At 46.1% G+C, this 20,870-nt stretch overlaps 1 protein-coding gene across 1 annotated transcript in view; it reads right to left on the bottom strand.

The window, feature by feature from the left end:
- Window positions 1-20,870, bottom strand: part of Shc3 (SHC adaptor protein 3) — a 133,064-nt gene that overhangs the window by 37,124 nt on the left and 75,070 nt on the right. Inside the window, exons 3-6 of the mRNA XM_028863810.2 lie at window positions 15,050-15,113; window positions 11,951-12,070; window positions 8,055-8,108; window positions 3,261-3,312 (exon numbers count right to left, since the gene is read on the bottom strand). Of these exons, the coding sequence (XP_028719643.1) occupies window positions 3,261-3,312; window positions 8,055-8,108; window positions 11,951-12,070; window positions 15,050-15,113 (290 nt within the window). The remainder of the gene's footprint in view (window positions 1-3,260; window positions 3,313-8,054; window positions 8,109-11,950; window positions 12,071-15,049; window positions 15,114-20,870) is intronic.

Raw genomic sequence — 20,870 nt, 5'->3', positions numbered from 1 at the left:
CCAGTGCTTGGTGGCTAGCTACTTTAGCCAATAAATGCATTCGTGGTTCGGGGGAGACCCCTTCTCAAAAATAAGATGGAGAGCAGATGAGAGGAAGACACTCAAAGACTACTTGTAGCCTCCATAGGCGCGCGCGCATGCACACACACACACACACACACACACACACACACACATACACACACACGGTGAAAGGGGAAATAAGATTTAAAAATGAAAGAAAATGATGTATTAGAATCCAACAAAGCTGACATGTTGGGAGTTCTGTCTCAACAAACATCAGTGTAGATCTCCTATTGGCCACCAGCCTCCTGAAACCTCACTCATGTGCAATCCTGATCTTGAGATGGTTGGTGGTGATTCCCACGTGACTTAATGACCAGGGAGTCGGGCCTCTTTTCCCTCCACTGGATTAATTACAGAAGCTGTGGCCTCTTAATAACTGGGAGACAAATATAAAGTACCATTAGAAGTGCATGCAACACTATCCTGCAAGGTAGCACTGCCTCAATTTTCCCAACAGCATGTCGATCTCAGAGGGAGCCTTGGTGAAGGGACCAAGAACACATGCAGGAAAGCCTGGCCCCTTGACTCTGAAAGGTGAGGATGGGCACAAGATGGCTGGACTGTGAAATACCACAGAAGCTGGGCCCTTGTTTGGTCCAAAGCGAAGTGCTTGGAGACTACACACCTTGGGGACATAGGCTACACCTTAGTGCTGTGTTGCTTTAAATCCATCAGAGCATCGGAGTCACACAAAGTGTGTGTGTGTGTGTGTGTGTGTGTGTGTGTGTCACATGTGTGTGCATGTGTATGTGGAGGCCAAAGGACAATTTCAGGTGCCATTCCTCAGTGGATATTCACTTTGTCTTATGAGAGAGGGGCTCTCATTGGCCTGAAACGTACCAACTAGACTAGGCTGGCTAGCCAGCAAGCCTCCAGGATCCTCCTGTGTCCACCGTTCCGTGATGGGATAACAGATGCTGCCGTCATACCTGGCTTTTCAGGTGGGCTCTGAGAAGTGATCTCAGCCTCTTAGGCCTGCAGAGCAAGCACTTCACCAACTGAGCGGTCTCCCCAGGCCCCAAGGAGCTACTTAAACACACTGTTGCCTGGCTCCCCTTCTCTCAGGCCCGAGTGCTGAGATGTTTTAATAAGGCTCCTAAGTAACTCTCAAGTGTCGCTCATTTTGAGGACCATTGACCTGGACCTACTAAAGAGCTCTGAAAGACAAAATTGCCTAGATCACTTGCCCTTAATTTGAAATGAACCAAAACAAAGAACGAGCCCCAGCTGCTTCTAACCCAGATAGAGTTTGGGGGGCCAGTGCCTGGTGAGGGATTGCCTATGCCTCCCCTCCTCCATGCCCGCCCTGATTTGGGGGAAGCTAGGATAGTTAAAGAGACTGGCTTATGCTGTGGGTTCAATTATGCCTCCTGTAAAAAAAAAAAAAAAAAAAAAAAAAAAAAAAAAAAGTTATGCCAAATAACCTGACCCCAGGACCCCAAAAGGTGTCCTTATTTGGAAAATGGGAAGTTTCAGATGTAACTAGTTAGTTAAAATGAGGTCACAGCAAGATAGAAGGGGCCCTGAGCCACCATGGACTGTCATGTCTATAGGTATCTATGAGCAATACACCACATAGGATGGGTTTCAGTGGCACCTGCAAGTCAAGGGACATTGGAGATCACTGGTAACTACTGAAGCCAGAAGGAGACAGGAGGGATTTCTCCTCCAGGACCCAGAGAGCCCATGTGGCCCTGCTGACACCATGAACTGGGCATCCAGCCTCCGGAACTGTGAGGCAACATGTCCTTGTTGCCTTAAACAACTTAATCTGTGTTTGCTACCTTAGACGCTAAGCCAAGCCTCTAAGTCTGCAACAAGAGTTTTGCTCAAGCGGTCTAGGCAGCAGTCCTGACCGTCACAGGTATAACCCCGCTCCCCTGGGGCCCAAACTGGCTATATACAGTCACTCAAGAAGACAGATGAGTATTGATGCCAGCAAAACGTCCCGGGGCCCTCACAGCCCTGTCCCTTCTTCTCTCCTCAGACCTGTCTGATTCTTTAGAGAAAAGCCTAAAGTGCTCACCTTAGGAGGACAAGGGCCTGAGTTTGAGTCCCCAGAACCCAGATTTAAAAAAAAAAAAAAGAACAGGCATCACAGGACAAGCTTGTACTCTCAGCTCTGGGAAGGACAAGGGGGGGCTGACCCCTAGACTCATGGGCCAGCTAGCCTAGCATATTTGGAGAATTCCAGGCCAGTGAGACTGCCTCAAAAAATAAGGTAGACAGTACCTGAGGAATTACACCCAACATAGTTCTCTGGTCTTTACACGCACACTCACATATGTGCACCTGTGCGCACACACACGTACACATGTGCATGCACGAACACACACTGACACAACTGTCTAATTGTCTCGCTCTGTTCAGGGGAGACATGGCGGAGAGTCTAGATTAGGAGCCAGTGCTGTGTCATCTGCAGGAACCCACTTCCCTCCCCACCACCCTAAGTGAAGACGTGTGACGAAGCTTCAGTCTGCAGGGCAAGAACAGGAAGACCAAGCCAGACTCTCCAAAGCCTTCCCATTATCTTGTGTCTTTGACTTCAAATCATCACTGGTAGGGTGTCCGTTCCGGGCTCCTCTACCCAGAACTGGCTGGGGGTCCAGCGGGGGAGAACCTCACATACTTACCATGACAATGCAAATGTTCAGAGCCAAGTTGGAAGCAGTTTGCACGGATATTCAGCATAGTGTCTACCACCTTTGCTGTGCAAGCACCTCTAGGACAAGTCCCGTGCCACACAGTTACTGTCCCATTGCTCGGATAAAATCCCTGACAGAAGCAACTTAAGGAAGGAAGGACTCATGAGGGCTCACAAGTTGAGGGGACAGTCATCACCGCAGGCGTCAGGAGCCTGAGGCAGATGCTCACATTGCATGCATAGATAGTCAGGAAGCAGAGATGAATGCATGCCTGAGGCCACTATCAGAGCACAGCGTGAGCGGTGATGTGTGAGTTGGTACATCAATCCACAGCCATCCTAACACAGGTACGAGCCTGGCAGTCAGCATCCGGTAGGTTCTCTCTCAGCCAGGTGACAAGCTACTCTTGCAGGCCTTAATTATCCTTAACCATGTCACGTGACATGTGCTCATTTGCTAAAGGAGCTGAGATAATGAGGAACATCTGGTTCACAGCATCCAGCCTGGCTTCACACAAGTGAATGATTAAATGGGTCGAGCATTGCTTACCTCTGCGATTAACAGGGTCCTTAGCGACATAGGCAACATAGTCTGTTGTGTCCTGTGGAAGGAAAAGGAGACATTTGTATCACTCATCACAGCAGGAAGTAAGACCAGAGGGAGGCAGAGCCCAGAGAGATAAGTATCCATTCATCCATCACACAGCAGAGAATCAGGGTTGGAAGGAAAGTTCACGGACCAGCACTTTCCTAGTGTGGGAGGGCCCTGAGCCTCCTCAGTACTGGGAGAAGAAGGAAGGAAGGGAAGGAGAGAGGAAAGGAGGGAGGAAGGGCCAGATACTGGGTACAAAATGCTACAAAATGGCATGGTTTGAGGAACGTCCTTAAACCTGGATGTGGCTGGAAATCCCCGGAGATCTGAGTGCAGACTAGGCAGAGCCTGAGGAATCATGAGTAGCTAGTTCAGACATCACTAACCAGCACCCCTCCCTCCCCCGGGTGTGCATGCTACCAGTCCGTGACCACACTCAGAGCAGCCAGAGTGGCAGGCACCTGACCTCCCCACAGAGGTTCCTCTGGGAGTCTTTCACAATGCTTCTTTACCACCCTGGTTCATCTGACTTAGCAGGTGTGAGAATGAGACCCGACCATGAAGACCTGGTCAAAGCTCGTAGATGCACTAGTGTGAATCAAAGTCAAGAAGAGGGGCTGTCAGTAACATGTATACACGTTCAAACTTGAGTTCCTGTGAAAATCCCCTAAAGGCTTAAGACAGATTTGGGCTGTACCCCAGTTTTGTATCTGGACCCCCAAACTGGATTGCTGACACACTCCAGCTGCTGTGGGGTTAGAGACTATTCTTTGAGAACTGATTGTTGGGAAGAATACTAGAGCAGATGTTTAAAGACTGGATACTCACAATAGACAAGATACAGAATTAGCCCAGTTGTCCTCCAGCAGATGAGGGGGTAGAGAAAGCGTGTTGTAAGCTATGTAGCAGAGTTCTATGCAATCACAAAGAATGAACTCTCATTTCCGGGAAAACAGATGGAATTGGAAGTCATTCTATTAAGTGAAGTGAGCAAGAAAGAGTCAGAAAGACTCATAGGTCAACATTGAGAAATCTAAGACATGGAAGTAGAAGGTGGTTCTGAGGAAAAGGAGGGGCCAGAGGAGAGCAAGGTGCGTGCGTGAACACGATCAAAGTGTCGGATACGTAGAGGAAACTGTCACAATAAATCTCGTTATTTTAAACAATGGTGTGTGGCTAATTTAAAGCATTATAAATGTGTTTGTTTGTTTGTTTGTTTGTTTGTTTTTTAACATAGGCTTTATTTAGAAGTCTCACCCCTCAGTGTGAACTGCGTTTCCTCGCCAACCTTCTGAGGCCTTGGTGGTCTGCCGAGGCAGCCTGCATGCACTCACTTCTGAACAGGTAGCTGGGGACCTGGTCATTCTCTTCATGCTTTTTAAAGCATTATTTTAGTATTTACTGTTAGTATTTCAGTTGAGTGTGTGTGTTGGCAGGGGCATATGTGCACATGAATGCAGGTGCCTGTGAAGGCCCGAGGTGCTGGGTCCCTAGAACTGGAGTTACAGGCTGTTGTGAGGCACCCTATGTGGGTGCTAAGAACCAAACTTGGGTCCAGTGGAAGAGCAGTAAGTGCTCTTAAGCACTGAGCCATCTCTCAAGCCCTATTTTCTTAATTCTTAAAGCCAGCAAGACTTCTCTATATGTTGATATTTTTAACATTCGGAACAACAAACCAAAAAAGGCTAAAGTTTCTGGGGTAGGTTGGCCCTCAAAAACTGTTATGGTTGGGGGCATTGCTCTGGCATAGAGCACTTACCCCCAAGAACAGGGCTCTGTGTTCGATCCCTGATGACTCCCTCTACCAACCAAACAACAAACAAACAGAAACTCCAGTTCCAGTTTTACTTCTGGGGCTTTTAAGTCAGGACAAACACCCTGACTTAAAAGCAACTAGAGAAAAGGGTTTTGTTTTTGTTTTTGTTTGTTTGTTTACTTACAATTCCAGGTTACAGTTCATTCTTGCAGGGAGTCAAGGCAAGCCCTTGAAGCTGTACATCCACAGCCAAGAGCAGAGACAGAGGATACATGCATGGTTCCTTGCTCGCTCCTCTCTGCCCTGCTTGACTTCTCCTCTCTCACACTCTTCAGGAGCCTGCCTAAGGAATGCGCCACCCACCCTGCTCTGCCTCTTCTGACACCACAGGCCCAATCTGTCAGTTGACACTCTCTTCCCAAGTCATTCTGGGTGGTGACAAGTTAGTTGTTAAAAAGCACCACCCCTCAGAGGGCAGCTTGAAAGGTCAGCCTGGTTTTGTAGTTATTTTCCAAAGTCTATGCTGCAAAGGGCTTCAGGTTCATCTAACTGCGCCTTCTGCCTGAGTGGTAGTGGTCTGTGCTGACCTGTACTGTTCCCTCCACAAGGAAGTGTCCTCTCCCTCTTAACAGAGATCCAGCAAATACTGCCTGGAGAGGGGAGGGGAGGGGTGTGGGTGTGGGGAGGGGTGTGGGTGTGGGGAGGGGTGTGGGTGTGGGGAGGGATGCGAGGGCATGGTGCCCTCCAAGACTTCCAGAGAACAGAGGCATGGGGAATCTTCCAGTGGTGGAAACAAAAGAACTCTTGTCTCTGAGGCTCCTCAGAGCAGAACCTTTGTCTCTGAGGCTCCTCAGAGCAGAGTGCATTTTCTAGTCTTTAATATTTCATAGATCAGTGAGAGAAAAGACAGGAAGACTATAAAATGGCCTCTGTTCACTTCCATGGAGGGGCATCTTCTGAGGATTTGAAGCTGTTGGCAAAAATATGGATTGTAGCTTACAATTCTTTACTTTCCTCCCAGACTCATGGGATGTGAGAGATGCAATTGTCCTTAAGAAACTTCAGGAACATCTTTGCCAACAGACTGGAGCCCTGGAGCTTTGGAGCCCTGGGGCATGCTCTCCAGCACTGTTTTTCTTTCCACAGTCTTATAAAGCTAGCCCAAGAACCTGGGATCATCTAGACAGCTGCCATGTCCTTAATTTGGTTCTGGATTGCAGGGTCAAGACTGAGCTCCACAGTCAGGAGGTGGGTTTTTTCAAGAAGCAGAGCAGATGATGTCTTTGCCCCAACTGACCCAAATTGCTGTCACTTTTGTGCCTAAGGATGCACGCTGAAGGTCGTGCTTGAATAGAGGAAACCAGCAGTGAACTGAATCGCCTGGGAACCAGAGCTACTGTACCCTTGGAGCCAGCTCAGAGATGCATGGCAGGCAGGGAAGGGGAGACGTTTAGTTTCAACCAACTGCTCTTGTGGCACATTAACATAACTGCACAGGATCAGCTTTACAGCCTTCCTTCGTAATTTCCAAATCTGATAGGGATTTAGAGTTCAAGGAAACTGTACCAACGTGGGAGTCTGTTGTCTGAGCTTTGCACACAGCCAAAGAGCAAAATTAACCCGTCAGCACAGGTGCTGCATTTTTAAGAGGGGAAGCCTTTTTAAGAGGGGAGCAGTTCTTCCTCCAGTCTAGGAAACTACATTGTGACTGGGGAAGGAACCAGAAAGATGTGCCATCTCTCAGATGGCCATGGCCAACCTAGGACATGGCTCTTCTGCTGTCAGTCTTCGATCTTGACCTGGCATCCTTCCCCAGTAGATCGGATTCAGAACAGCGCTCTAGGCAGTGCCCCGTTCCACAGCGGGCACACTACGTTCCAGAGAAGAGGCTGTGGGGATCTTATTCTGTAGTTTTTCCATCTCTGTTCTCAGTCACCGAGACCCTTGGAGACAGGCCCTTGTTCTGGTATCCACTTGGGGATCTTGTGTATGTCTGGGGGGGGGGGCGGGGACCAGCTTCCTCAGGTGTCGAGGGAGGTGGGGGCACCAAAAAAAGTAAAAAGGATATCTTAAGTTATAGGAAAAAAAATTTTTTTGTCATTTGAATGAACTTGGGTTAAAAACTATCCCTCGTCCTGTTATCCCGCTTCTAATTTTTTGCCCTTAGCCACTGAAAACTTTACCCAGAACAATAAAAACTATCATGATAACGTTTGGAAGGAGCCTTTCTCTCTACCACTGCTGGAAGGAGTTGGCCTGTTTCCTCCCTCTTCCCTCGGTTTCTCAATCCCTCTCATGTTGTCTGCCTGTTTTTGAGGTGGTTTTTGGAGACGGCATGGCATGATGGGTCCGACACGGGAGCTCTGGATGCCGCTCGTGGGGGCCATGCTTCCAGAACTCCTGATACTTCGTGGCTGAAAATGAACGTAGGACCTGACCACAAGTTACCCCTCCTGCACCAAATAGAGATTAACGATAGTCAAGAGAACTATGACGCGGTATCTTAAAAACAGAGTGGTTGCTGACCATTGGCCCCGGCTGGGTCTCTAATACAGAGAAATGAAAGGGGAGGAGGAGAGGAGGGAGGGGAGGGAGGAGCATGGTGGCAGGGGGGGGAGGACTTCTGAAACCAAGAGGGATAAACAGCTGGAATCACAGCTTCGGGGTTATGACTCCTTGAAGATTTGGATTGATAAATATTTTGACTTACAAAACACTGTTTATTTCAAAGGATTTTCCCCTGTAGGGTATAAAGCTTGTTTCTCCGGGGACACTACAGTTGTTTCTGAGCACATATACTTTGTCAGAATAGAATTCCACCCAGACTGAAACTGTCCTGATCCTAAAACAGCTGGACTGTTATCAGAGTAGTAAATTGGGGTTCCACTAGAATCAGCATAAAACACTTTTGTATCATGTCTTCAAGAGGCACATCTTTAAAGCAGGGGTTTCTTCTCAGAAATCCCAAGCAAGAGAAATCTGCCAAGGCCACTCACCGGGTCTCCCCCAGAGGCAAAGGAGATGGACTGCATGTGATGGTTCGCTATGATCTGCAGGGCGGAGACAAGAGAGGAGAGGAACCATTAGTGCTTTCCCGCATCTCTCTGGTTGACCATTCCAATGCCGCATTAAGTCTCCCAGCAGCTGAGGAGTGAGAACTGTGGGAAGCCCATTTTACAGGCACAGACCATGATCCCAGAGGGGCCGAGAGACTTGTTCGAAGAAAGAAGTGTAGCAATTCCAGACCCGTGAAATCAGGACTCCAACCTGAGGCCAGGGTCTCCACAACTAGACTTCTCCAGGAAGGAAAAGGCAGTCCTGGAGAGACGGCTCAGGTGGTAAAGTGGGAGGCCTGAGGATAATCCCCCAAAGCCACAGGGGAAAGAGCGGGGTGCGGTGGCTACAGTCCTGGCACTGGAAAGGGAGAGACAGGTGGATCCCTGGGGCTAGCTGGACCAGTAGCCTAGCTGAATCAGCAGGTCTCTGACCAATGAGAGACCCTGAATCAACCAGCAGACACTGCCTGATGATCAACAGCTGAGGTTGACTTATGGCCTCCACATATATGCTCACATATGTGCACATACACCCATTACACATATGTGCATATCGTCCACACAAACATATACCACACACACGCACATACACCAAAAGAAGGGAAAAATACATTGTACCAAAACATTATAACTTGTAGTTTCTGCTTCCCCAAACACGGGAGCCAGGCCTGGGGTGTGTGGCCTGTTTCACCCCATCACACTCACATCAGGTGTATATAAATCAGAAGGCCAGCACCCAAGAATTACAGCCCTCTCCTAATCCACTGGCCTAAAGACCAGGGGCCCTTCCACACTCATCTTTAAAAGGAAAATTTCCATCAGGTTTATAAGCTGTGGCATCCATGGAGTTCAGTGACACAGAGCGAATTAGAAGCTGCCCTAAATTCTAAAAGCTACCTAAGTCCTCCCTGCTATTTTTATCTTTGTAAAGACAATGTAACAACATTGAGGAAAAGTTCCTGTGTGGAAAGGAGCTCCTAGCTCTGTCCTAACACAGCCAGGTTTGTTTCTGAGCCCTGTCCTCCGCCCTTGTCCCCAGCAGCCAGTAGTCCACAGAGCATCAAAGAAAACTTTGAAATAGGGTATCATTATAGGATAAAATTTTAAATATTTTAAAATGCTGACTTTGGTTGTTGACATTTGCAAAACCTCAATCTAGAGAAACCTGAGGGTTTAAGGAAATATGAAACAGTGAGACAGCTGGGTGGCCTGTGCCCAAGCCCCAGGCAACTAACTAATAATAGTTGCCCTAGAATCCTGCTGCCTGTGGGCAACAATGCCTGAGTGAATGATAAGGCAGCAGAATCCCAACAGTAAACTAGGACTTTGGTGTCTTGAGGCCAAGGCTGATCTGGAATTCATGTTGCTGAGGATGGCCTTGAACTTCTGATCCTCTTGACTCACCTCCTTACCACTAGAATTACAGGTGTGGCCTGCCATGCCCAGCGCAAGTTTCTAATGCTGCAAAATTAATTTTTGTGTGCCTAACTTTTTGTTTATTTAAAGAGATGGCTCAGTTGATAAATGGTCGCCATACAAGCATGAGGACCTGACACATTGAAAAAACTGGGAATGGAGCCTGTAATCCCAGCACTGGGGAGGTAGAAAAGGAGGATTCCTGGGGCCCACTGGCCAGACAGTCTGGGCAAGTTTGGGAACTCCAGACCAATGAGAGACCCTGTTTTAAAAATCAAGGTAGACAGTGTCCAACAGTCTTCAGATGAGGCTGTCATCCAGTTTACACACACACACACACACACACACACACACACACACACACACACACACACATCATACCATAAGCATAAACAGCATACACATTAACATATACATACACACCACATACACACACACACCCCACAGATGACAAACACATATATACCACATAACACACACACACACACACATCACATCACACACAAAATACACCCACAAACACTCACACATACATGCCAACTCTAAATCTGGGGTTTGGAAATTAAATTGGAAGCTATAATTTGGGGGGGGGGAGCCTAAGTCATGCTTGGTCAAGTGGATACATGATCACTATCATGATTGCCTTTCATCTTTGGTGGTCGCATATCAGAGATCCTGCATTTCAGATACTTGCGTTGCAATTCATAACAGTAGCAAAATTACAGTTATGAAGTAGCAGTGAAATAATTTTATGGTTGGGAGTCACCACAGCATGAGGAACTGTCTTAAAGGGCCGCAGCATTAGGAAGGATGAGAACCACTAGGGTAGCATGTTTCTCCTCTAAGAAATTCAGCGCTATCCCTCTTCTTGGATCCCAGCATCTTGGAGTGGGTGCTGTGTGTCTGCTCCCTGGATGGAGGAGGTGGGGGCTTTTGCTTTCTCTATTTGCTGCAGTGGGGACCTAAACTCAGGAAATGGGAAAGGCACAGCCATATGCTCTACCTGTGACGGGGACTGCTCCTGTGTTACCCTAGCTGCAGCCCCTGGGTATCTGGAAAACTGCACTTAGACCCACCCAATACATGGCAGGGAAATGAGAACTGGACACCTAACTAGACCCAACCTGGACCACGCCAAGGTAGAACAGGGCCTCGGGACCAGCTAGCCTAGCATTATCCTTACTGGGCCATCTTTTTAAGGAGAGAATGAGCAAGGAGTGTGGAGAGTTACAGCCTAGGGACCCCTAGAAATGAATGGTCCATGTGCACAGAGGCCAGATTCCAGTTTGCATGGTTGTCTAGAGCCTAGTGTGCCAGCCTCCATGAGCAACTGGGGCTCAACTTAGGACAGCCTGGGCAAGGCTAGGCTGACTGGACATCCTAGACCCACGGCCTCAAAGACTGGTTAGTCCAACCTTTAGAAAATAATTTAAAAAATAGACAGGCAGTTATCAGTGGGTCCCTGGAAGACAACAGGGAAGTTGTAGTTAGTTGTGTCTCAACAAAGCCCTGATTTATTTCTTATTTGTACATTAGATCTAATTTGTCTCTACATCTTAGGGATAGATGGTAGATAGATAGCAATAGATACATACATACATACATACATACATACATACATACATACAAGATAGCTAGATTGATTGATAGATTGATGGATACATACATACAAAATGATACATACATACATACATACATACAAGATAGCTAAATAGACTGATAGATAGATTGATGGATACATACATACAAAATGATAGATACATACATACATACATACATACAAGATAGCTAAATAGACAGATAGATAGATTGATGGATACATACATACAAGATGATGATGATGATGATGATGATGAAGATAGATAGATAGATAGATAGATAGATAGATAGATAGATAGATAGAAAGATAGATAGACTGACATAAAACATAGCACACAGAATGCAGCCTTCCTACCTGGAATTTGTCTTTATAAGTGTGGCTGTGCTGCCTGGGTCATTCTACCCTATCTACACTGTAGATATGCACAGCTCATCAACTCTGAGACCGGATGAACTATAAGAGGCCCCAACATAAGAAACCATCAGGAAGAAAACCCCTGTCTACTAAACCACAGCACACCACGCAGGGTAAGATTAAAATGTGACCCATAAAACCAATACAGCGTGGCTATAAAACAAGGGCAGACACCAAGACGTTTGCATAGACATCACCATTTCCTTATATTACAAACAGACCAACAAAACAGACATCATTTAGAGCAGGATTCCAGAGAATTCTTAATCCATCTGTGGGTGGACTGTCAAAGTGACCAAAGCTCGCGGTTTGGCCAAGTGGGTTCTGCCTGGGCTCAGTAAGCTCTGAGGAGGAAGCCCCTGGGGTGTCCACCCTCGGGCCTAGGGAGGCCTGGGTAACCTCACACCTGTTTGGAGTCGGGAGTGCGCAGATTCAGGCTGGCGGTAGAGATGGTCAGGGAGATGCTCATCCCTGCGAACTGGAGGTTGCTCTTCCCCAGGATGCTGGACAGCATTTTACTTGGAGGCTGTGAAATCCAAGGGTGAGAGTTGAGCTTTTTACCCAGACTCTGTCTGGAAGGGTGGAGGCAGAGATGTCAGTGTATCCCCACAGACTCTCACTGGCTGCTGCTACCCACCAAGGTGCCAGAAGACAGACAACTGGAAAATGGAAAAGCTGAGAAAATAAGAGCCCACGCCAATATGCACATTCAGTAATATGAGGTATGAAATTATAAATGCCTAATAAGTCAGTTCCAGGGGAGAACTCCTGGTCTTTCGGGCTGCCTTGACCATATGCAGGTGTCTCCTGGGTCTTCGACGTAAACCTGCAGAAACCACACAGCAGGGCCATCACAGCTTTGCAGACATCCAAACCTTGTCTCGGCATACTGAGACGCAGACTGCCTCTTAGGGGAGTAGCAGCTGGTTGGCACCGAGGCTCAGGAGCAGCCTCACAAGGTCACAAGGCTCTCTCCAGAAGGGAATCCTCATCAGAGGTGGCTCCCTGTTAAGGGCTCACCTGGACAGTCCCATTAGACTCTGACTGCCCAGAGCTTGGGCGGGGTGGAGAGACAGGCTGCTGTGGCCAGCGTCTCCCTCACCTGTCAACAAAGTCCTTACGGGGATATGGAACAGCTTCAGTGTCCAGCCAGGTGCCCAGGCCCCGGGCACACACTGAAGCCCTCTCCTGCTCACACTTTCCATTTGATTACAACATCCCCTGCTCACTGTGCCCAACAGCTCCTGACCAGAAGCACAGTTCTTTGATCCACTAGGAGAGAAAATGCAGCCACTAAGGTTGTCTAAAGTGGAGCTGGGAAACTGGGAAGGTCACATCCCTCTGCTGAAGCTCAGGCCACAGGATGTTCCTGTGACTCAGATAAGAGGCCAAAGCCAGACCTGCAGGCCTTGTACACCAACCTCTCAGTGGGAAGTAGCCTAGTTAATGAACCAATGAGAATGGATTTGCAGTTTAGGGTGTCTGCCCAGCCAATGAACTGTCTCCAAAGGTAACACTTAATGGAAATTCTCTATTTTAAAAGAGAAAAATTTCTGCTGAACTTACCTCCAGGGGTTGCCCTGGTTTGGCATCCCCAAACTGCAGCTCTTTGCTTCCCAGATAGATGCTATTTCCTTTAGGATCCCTGCCATGCCATTTTATTTCTTTTTTCTTTTTATTTAACACTTCAAAAGAGCCCTTTAGAGAACCCGTCCCCTCTGTGTGCGAGTCAGGTTGAGTGCATCTGGGCACAGCCTGGAAAGCTGCCTTTATCTCCATTTCTTCCCACCAAGAGAAACGGAAGGGAAACGAGACCTGGTAGGGCCACCTGTTCTGAGAGATGATGGTCCTCCTTGCTGTTCCCGAGGGACACACACCTTGGTTCCTGTATTCAAGATTTGGGAGCTTTACTTGGTTCCCAGGACCCCCAGGGGACAAGCCACCATCACATAACCTGAGCTGCCAAGTTCTGTGCCTCAGGCCCAGTTGCCTGTAGGTTTACAAAAGCCCCCAGTTGCCCTGCAGGTTTACAAAAGCCCCCAGTTCTGAAGACAGAAGGGACTTGGAGCCCAAACCACCTGGAACCTGAAAGCTCATCCTGGGGCAGATATGGGGCTCTGTATGGTATGCTTTCCTGCAAATCCCTTCTAGGTAGATAAAAGTCATGACTGTAAGTGCTGAGTATTTATTTCTTAGTTACTTAATGAGAGAGACAGAGAGAGAGAGAGAGGGAGAGAGAAAGAGGGAGAAAGGGAGAGAGGGGGGAGCTTAATTCAATGTTTTCTTTTTTATTGTGATATATATCACATCTATATTCGTGTGTGTATGTGTGTGTGCAGATGTGTACACAGATGTGGAAACGGAAGGTCATCAGGAGTCTTCCTCTAAAACTCTCTACCTTATAGTTGGAGACAGAGTCTCTCAAAGAACCTGGAACATGCCAATTCTGCAACCACGGCTGGCCAGTGAGCCCCAGTGTCGGCCTGTCTCGGTTTCTCAGCACTGGGATTGCAGTCATGTGCTGCCATGCCAGGCTTTTTACATGGAGGCTGGGGATACAGTCTCAGGTCTTCGTGTTTATGCAATAAGCCCTCTGACAGCTGAGCCATCTCCCCAGCCCCCAGATATTTCCCCCTCCTACCATACACAGCATGGAAAGTTCTAGAAGTGTAGTTGAACACCCAGCCTCCGGAGCAGGTGGCTCTGGCTTTACCATGGCCCCAGCTCCTACTCAGTTTGTGGCTTCTCAGTCCAAAGCTTCAATTTTTGTCATCTAAAACATCAGGCTTCCCAGTGACATGGCAAGCCAGCTCAGGAAAGCCATTTGTCATGTCTTTAGAAATGTTATGATCTCACCACTAAGCACAGCTATTACTGAAAGTTAATTTATACAGACTCACAAGTACATAGATGACATCTAAAGATGGTAAAATACTTCTTGAGTCCTGGATGCTTCGCTCCTGGTCCCATGCTATGTGAGCCTGTGCCCTTCAGGACCCATCTGCTGTGCCTGGAGAAAACACTACGTAGTGATGAACTGCTGTGTCTCTTCCCAACTCTCTCCAGGGACCCTGTGTTGAAAACTTGAATCATAGGGAGGTATTTACACCACGGTAACTTGCATCACTATAAATGCAAGGTCCTGCTCCCCACTCCCAACCCTAGAATCCAGTTCTTAAGCATTGGCTAGCATGTATACTGGGGTAGCTGCAACATGAGCTATTAAGGGTAGATGAATTCACGTTATGAAATGGACTTAAAGGGATGCTTGGCCAGGTGTTGATTGGTATCACTGTCTCCAGGGTTTAAGCTACATGAGTATCTACAACATTTGCTTGAGACACAGGGCAGGGGTGTTTTAGCCTTAGCTAGGTGCTTTCCCTTAAGAAAGAACAAGATCCAGGTCATGTAAGAAGACAGTGGACAGTTATGTGGGTGAGGACATTGAGTATGGCCCTGAGAGGACATGAAGGAGGAGACAGACACACGATGAGGGCGGCAGTACCTTTCTCTTCTTGAAGGCTCCTTTGGCACCTGGCACAGCTTCGCAGACACGGCTGATGGCTTCCCTGAGGGCAGGGAGAGATTCATTTTATTACATGCCAGTCAGAGTTATGCAACTCAGATAGTCTGCACTCAAAGGTCCAGAGGAAATAACTGCCTGCTTATTTTAGCATAGAAAATTGGCCCTCCAAGTGCATCTCCTCAAACAAGCAGAATTAAGCCAAGCACCGGCAGGTCATCTTAAAACTTTTGCCATATTCTACCTCTTTCTTAGTGTGGTGGTACCATGATCAATGCCACATTTCCTTTTTTTTTTTTTGTTTTCTTTTATATTTAACTAAGATTTCATTTTTAAAATCAGTACCTAATATGTACTCTCCCCAATTTTTTTAAATTATGCTAATCATTATGTCCTTAGAAATATCCTCACACTGTCAGAGCACCAGGACCAAGCCTATCCAACCATGGCAGCTCACCGAGATCATTCTGAAGTAGGTTCAAAGGTCACTGGAGGAAACACAGTGCTCATTGTTTGACTCCTAGGTTCTGCAGTTGTAAACACAGCCAGCCAACTAGGGTTACAGCCCATTGGTGGAATGTTTGCCCAACACTTCTAAAGCCCCAGCACCTCATAAAACCAGGTTTGGTAGTACATACCAATAATCCTAGCACTCTGGAGATAGGGACAGAAGGACCAGAGGTTCAAGGTCATTCTCACCAAAATGGTGAGTTTGAGACCATCCTGGGATACATGAGACCATGTTTCAAAAAATAAAAAGAAATAAATGCATACAGATAGACAGATCCTAGCTTATCACTCAGCTTGGGGTTTTCTGGCTTTATGGTAGTGTGAAAGTGATTCATAATCAGTAGATGTCATACTTTGAATTTTCTATTCTAATCTTTTTTAAGTTTCAAGTTCTAAATATTTTATTTCTTGGTAAGTATGCATTCACTGTTCATATCATGGTAGGTTAATGTATATCACATAACATGCACTGATCAAGTCCACCCTTTCTTGATCCATCTTCCACTAACACATAACACACACACACACACACACAGTAGTCAGAAGTTTTCTCTGGTCCACCAAGCCCCGACAGTCCCATGGCCCACTTACAAAATAATCACTCAGAGGATTCTATTAATTATGCTAGGCCATTAGCTCAGGTTTGTTACTGACTAGCTCTTACACTTAAATTAACTTAACCATATATATAACCATATTTCTTAACCAATTAAATTAACCATAATTCTTATCTATGTTTAGCCACGTGGCTTGGTACCTTTTCTCAGTTAGACATTCTCATCTTGCTTCCTCTGCATCTGGCTGGCAACTCCTGACTCTGCCCTTCCTCTTCTTGTCTCTCTCCTGGATTTCCTGCCTGGCTATAACCTGACTCACCATAGGCCAGAGCTTCTTTATTAACCAATCATAGCAACACATATTCACAGTATACAGAAAGACATCCCACAGCAACACACACACACACACACACACACACACACACACACACACACACACCCCTTCCCTGACCTCTAGTAATCACTATTCTATATTCAAGTTCACTGTTTTTAGATTCTACATATGGGAAAGACAGCACATGGCACTTGTCTTTCTGCGCCGGGCTCACTTTATTTAACATATTTCCTCTGGATCCATCCACAGGACCTTCACTGAGTGTTGGGTATCAGCAGCAATCCTCAGCTCCAAGTCAGCACCAAGACCACAGCAGAAACCACCAACTCTAAAGTCCTTTGCCACTAAGCTAGCATGTTCTAGCATATTCTATAAGCTCAGTATATTTTCCACAATAATTTCAATTTGCAGTGGGTTTAAAAATCGAAGAACTGCTGTATTTTAAAAATCCAGAGAGTTTAAGAGGAGTAAAGGAACTCCATGGTACAAGGGTGAGGCTGTGTACAGGGCAGATGCACAGAACAGTATTGGTTGGGCAGGTCTACGTGCCAGGCATTGTCCTGAGTCAGGGGATGGGGGTGCCCAGTATGGGGGGCACTCATGGGGTCTAGTAGGACAGGAGTCCCATACACAGGTCTTACCCTATGGGGACTAGAGAACTTGAAATAAGGAAGAGTCTAGATAAAGAGGCTGTGGAGGTTCTCATGCAGGTGTGGCAGGCTATGATGGCAACTCCGATGACCTTGAGAGCACCCACAGCTCAACACTGTGACTCACCATAAGTGAAAATGACTGGGAGAGGGGCTGGAGGTGGCTTCAAGCTAGGGACGACTAAAGGAGCTGGGCAAACTTCTCAGCTCCCACATTAAGAGGGAGAAAATATTACAAGAACATAGAGAAAATAAACTAACAGGACCGAGAGATGAGCTGAATGATCAAGAAGACACTGGCTCCTTAGGGATAGCCACCCAGCTTCCCAAGTGGAATACTCCTCACAATTAATGTCTACCATCTAGTTGAAAAATAATCATGATCACAATGCAACTGCTTTAGGAGACGTCCTTGTCAAATTAGGGCAGCGACCACGGAGGCGAGCTTCATGTTTGTGGAGAGAGGGGAGGAAACGGAGTTTTTGACAGTTCAGGCGCCAGGAAGCCTGCACAGTATGAGTCATCCTGACCTGGAAAAGTAAAGCCAGAGCAGATGTTTGGGATGACAGCGCTGCTCCTATTTATTGTATAATAGCCATCTAACTGTGCTCCTACCAAAATGATCAAATACGTACCATCCAAATCTGCTCAAAGCAAACTCCCTGTTTGCTTTCAGAACATGGATGTGTTGTCCTTTTTAATCAATGAGTTCATCTGTGTGTGCATCTACGTGTACATGAATGTGCACACCTCTGTGTACATGCAGAAGCCAGAGAATGATACTAAGTGTCCTGTTCTAGAACTTTCTACCTTATCCCTTTGACACAAAGTCTCTCACTGATCTGGAACTAGGCTGGCAGCCAGTAAGACCCTCCTGCCTCCCCATATTCCCTGACAGAAAAGGTGTTCTAGGCATGTGCAACCAAGCCTAGTTTTTGTTTAATGAGCACTGAGGATTTGAACTCAGGTCCTGATGTTTAACAGCAAGCAATCTATCTGCTGAGTCATTTCCCCAGCAACCTGTGCTGTCTTTTTGTAGAAGTATGTAAGTCTCATATCTGTCTTACCTGTTTAATATTTTAAGGTATGTTTTTTTTTAATTATGTGTACATGTGTGATGGGGATGTGTGCACATGTGAGTGCAGGTGCCTTTGAAGGCCAGAAGAGGGCAACTGGATCCTCAGGAGCCAGAATTACAGGTGGTTGTGAGCTGCCCAATGTGGGTTCTGTGAATCAAACTCATATCCTCTATAAGAGCAGTGTGTGCTCTTGCCCACTGAGCCATCTCCCCAGTCCCTTACCTATTTAATTTTGCATGTTTGTGTGTATGCATGTGGAGGCCTGAAGTTATCCTTGGGTGTTGTTACTCAAGACACTATCTTGTTTTCTGGGACAGGGTTTCTTTCTGGCCTGAAACATATTAATTCTGTAGACTGGCTGATTAATGAACCCTAGACACGATCCTATCTCTACCTTCCCAACACTGAGACTACAAACATGGGCCACCATGCCTGATTGTGTTTTAGTCAGTTAGTTTTAATTTTATATGAGCATATGTCTATATGAGTGCATGCATGTGTTTCACACGTGTGTAGGCACCCACAGAGTCCAGAAGAGGATTGTCAGATCACCTGGAACTTCTGCATTTTATTTTTTAACCCAAGAGATGGATTTACCTCAACAAAGTAGCTAAATCTCGGATAGACTCAACAAGCTAAAGAGATGCTATGTACAGAAAGTCTCTCCTTGGTCATTCTTTAAACACCTTCACTAATTCCTAGATTTTTCCCCTGCCTGCCAACATAGGAAATCAAGAGTTTTGCAAACAGTTTTCCAAAAGGACTCCCACTATCAGAAATCTAAGCTCATCAGCCACAATCCATTTGCAGCTGGTTTCTACTCCATGGAGGGACAGGAGGAGCAGCAGTATTCTGAGGGGATGGAACTGGCTCAGATTACAGACTGAAAGTCCTCTCAGGGAGACCCATGAAGTTCCCAGAGCACAGTCACACACCTAGTATTTTATCTTTAAAATATTCAAATATAAGACAGACCAGAACTCCTTCTGAGCTCACACACTCAAAGTGAGCCCTAAGGTTACCCTTGTGAGTTTTCAGAATCTTCTGAGGTCTTCAAATCAACGTGCTTTTCAGAAAAATGTGCTGCCTTAGGAGGGCCACAGAATTTGTTTCTAATGTTCACGTGATCATATGTGTACATGAATCCTTACTTCAACCAAAGACAGTATCTATTTCTGTTTGAAATAGAAATGATACACCATTAAAAACAGCAATATTTAGATGTCTGAAATTAGTTAATTTAACTCCAAGGTCTAATTTTAAATGTAGCTATTCTCAATTTCCTTCCTGGCTGTTTTGGTGAGCAGTACTATCTCAATTTGTTCATTTAGCAATAATTTAGTTTTGTGTAATTCCATTTAATCTCTTTCTGGAACCCAGGTACCAATTTCGCTGTTTTTTAATAATAGAGATTGCTTCTTAGCATTCCACTCAGTACAACCCCATTTCGAGAAGCTAAATCCTGACCTCAGTGCTCCAGTAATATGAAAATGGAACATTTGGCAAACTCAGCAGTCATCTGAAAGCTACCAGAGACAGCCCTGCCAAAATGCTAACCTTCAGGTTTTACGATTGCACTGTACTCCTCAACTCAGGTCCGTATCCCCATCAATAGGGCAGACAGCTCTCCCAACTGAAGCTTTTTCTTGCCAGTGTAGAACTTTAGAACTGGACTTTGCACAAACACTCACAGGCATGTGTGCGTGTTTGCACACAGATGTACAACAGGCATGTGTGCATGCTTGCACAGAGACTTTCAGAGTGAAACAATAAAAAAAATAACAGTAAAACAGTAGGGTAATTTCTTTCCTCTTCAAATTATATTTAAGTAGGGGAAAGAGCAACTAAAAATGAAATGCATAGAACAGTAAGTTAAGTTTAAGTTCACACACACACACACACACACATACACACAGTGATGAACAGCTATTCAAGGGGAAACTTAGTTTCTAGTTCATGCCTCAAATATAAGTCAATTCTTGGTGGATCACAAATAGAGGTTGTTGTGATTTTTTAAACAATGAAAGTATTAAAGAAACTCAGGAAAAATTATTCTCAATGATCTTTGATTAGAAGGTTGATATGAGAGTGATATATCATAAAGGGAAATACAAATGCAAACAGTAGCATCAGAGTAAAAAATTTAAGCAAGTCAAGAGATAATCATCTCAAAATAAGTCAGAAAGATAGTTATCGTAAGTCCAATGGACAGCCAGGTGGTGATGGCACACACCTTTAATTCCAGCACTCGGGAGGCAGAGCCAGGTGGATCTCTGTGAGTTCAAGGCCAGCCTGGTCTACAGAGCGAGTTCCAGGACAGGCATTAAAACCACACAGAGAAACCCTATCTCGAAAAACAAACAAACAAAAAGTCCAATGGACAAAGCTGAGACTACAGACAGGGATTTCAGGCAAGGCATGACAAATGGATCTTGAAAACATGGAGGCTTCTCAACCTGATCTCCTTGGTTGTGCCTTTGCCAGGTCAGCAAGTTCCAGCAAGTAGGACTAGGAGGTGAGTGTCACGGCTGTGCATGGCGTGAGTGGTCACAGTAGGAACCTACACTCAAAGAGCTATGGATGCATCTACATGAAACTACGGGTGAGAAAGAGACACCATAGGAGGGGGTTGTGGATGTCCCATCAAAAGGAGAAGAAAGGTAAGGCTGTCCT

This window comes from Peromyscus leucopus, chromosome 5, assembly GCF_004664715.2.
Source record: "Peromyscus leucopus breed LL Stock chromosome 5, UCI_PerLeu_2.1, whole genome shotgun sequence".
Lineage (NCBI taxonomy): Eukaryota > Metazoa > Chordata > Mammalia > Rodentia > Cricetidae > Peromyscus > Peromyscus leucopus.
Note: the sequence above shows the minus strand (reverse complement) of the source record. Positions and strands in the feature narration are given on the sequence as shown.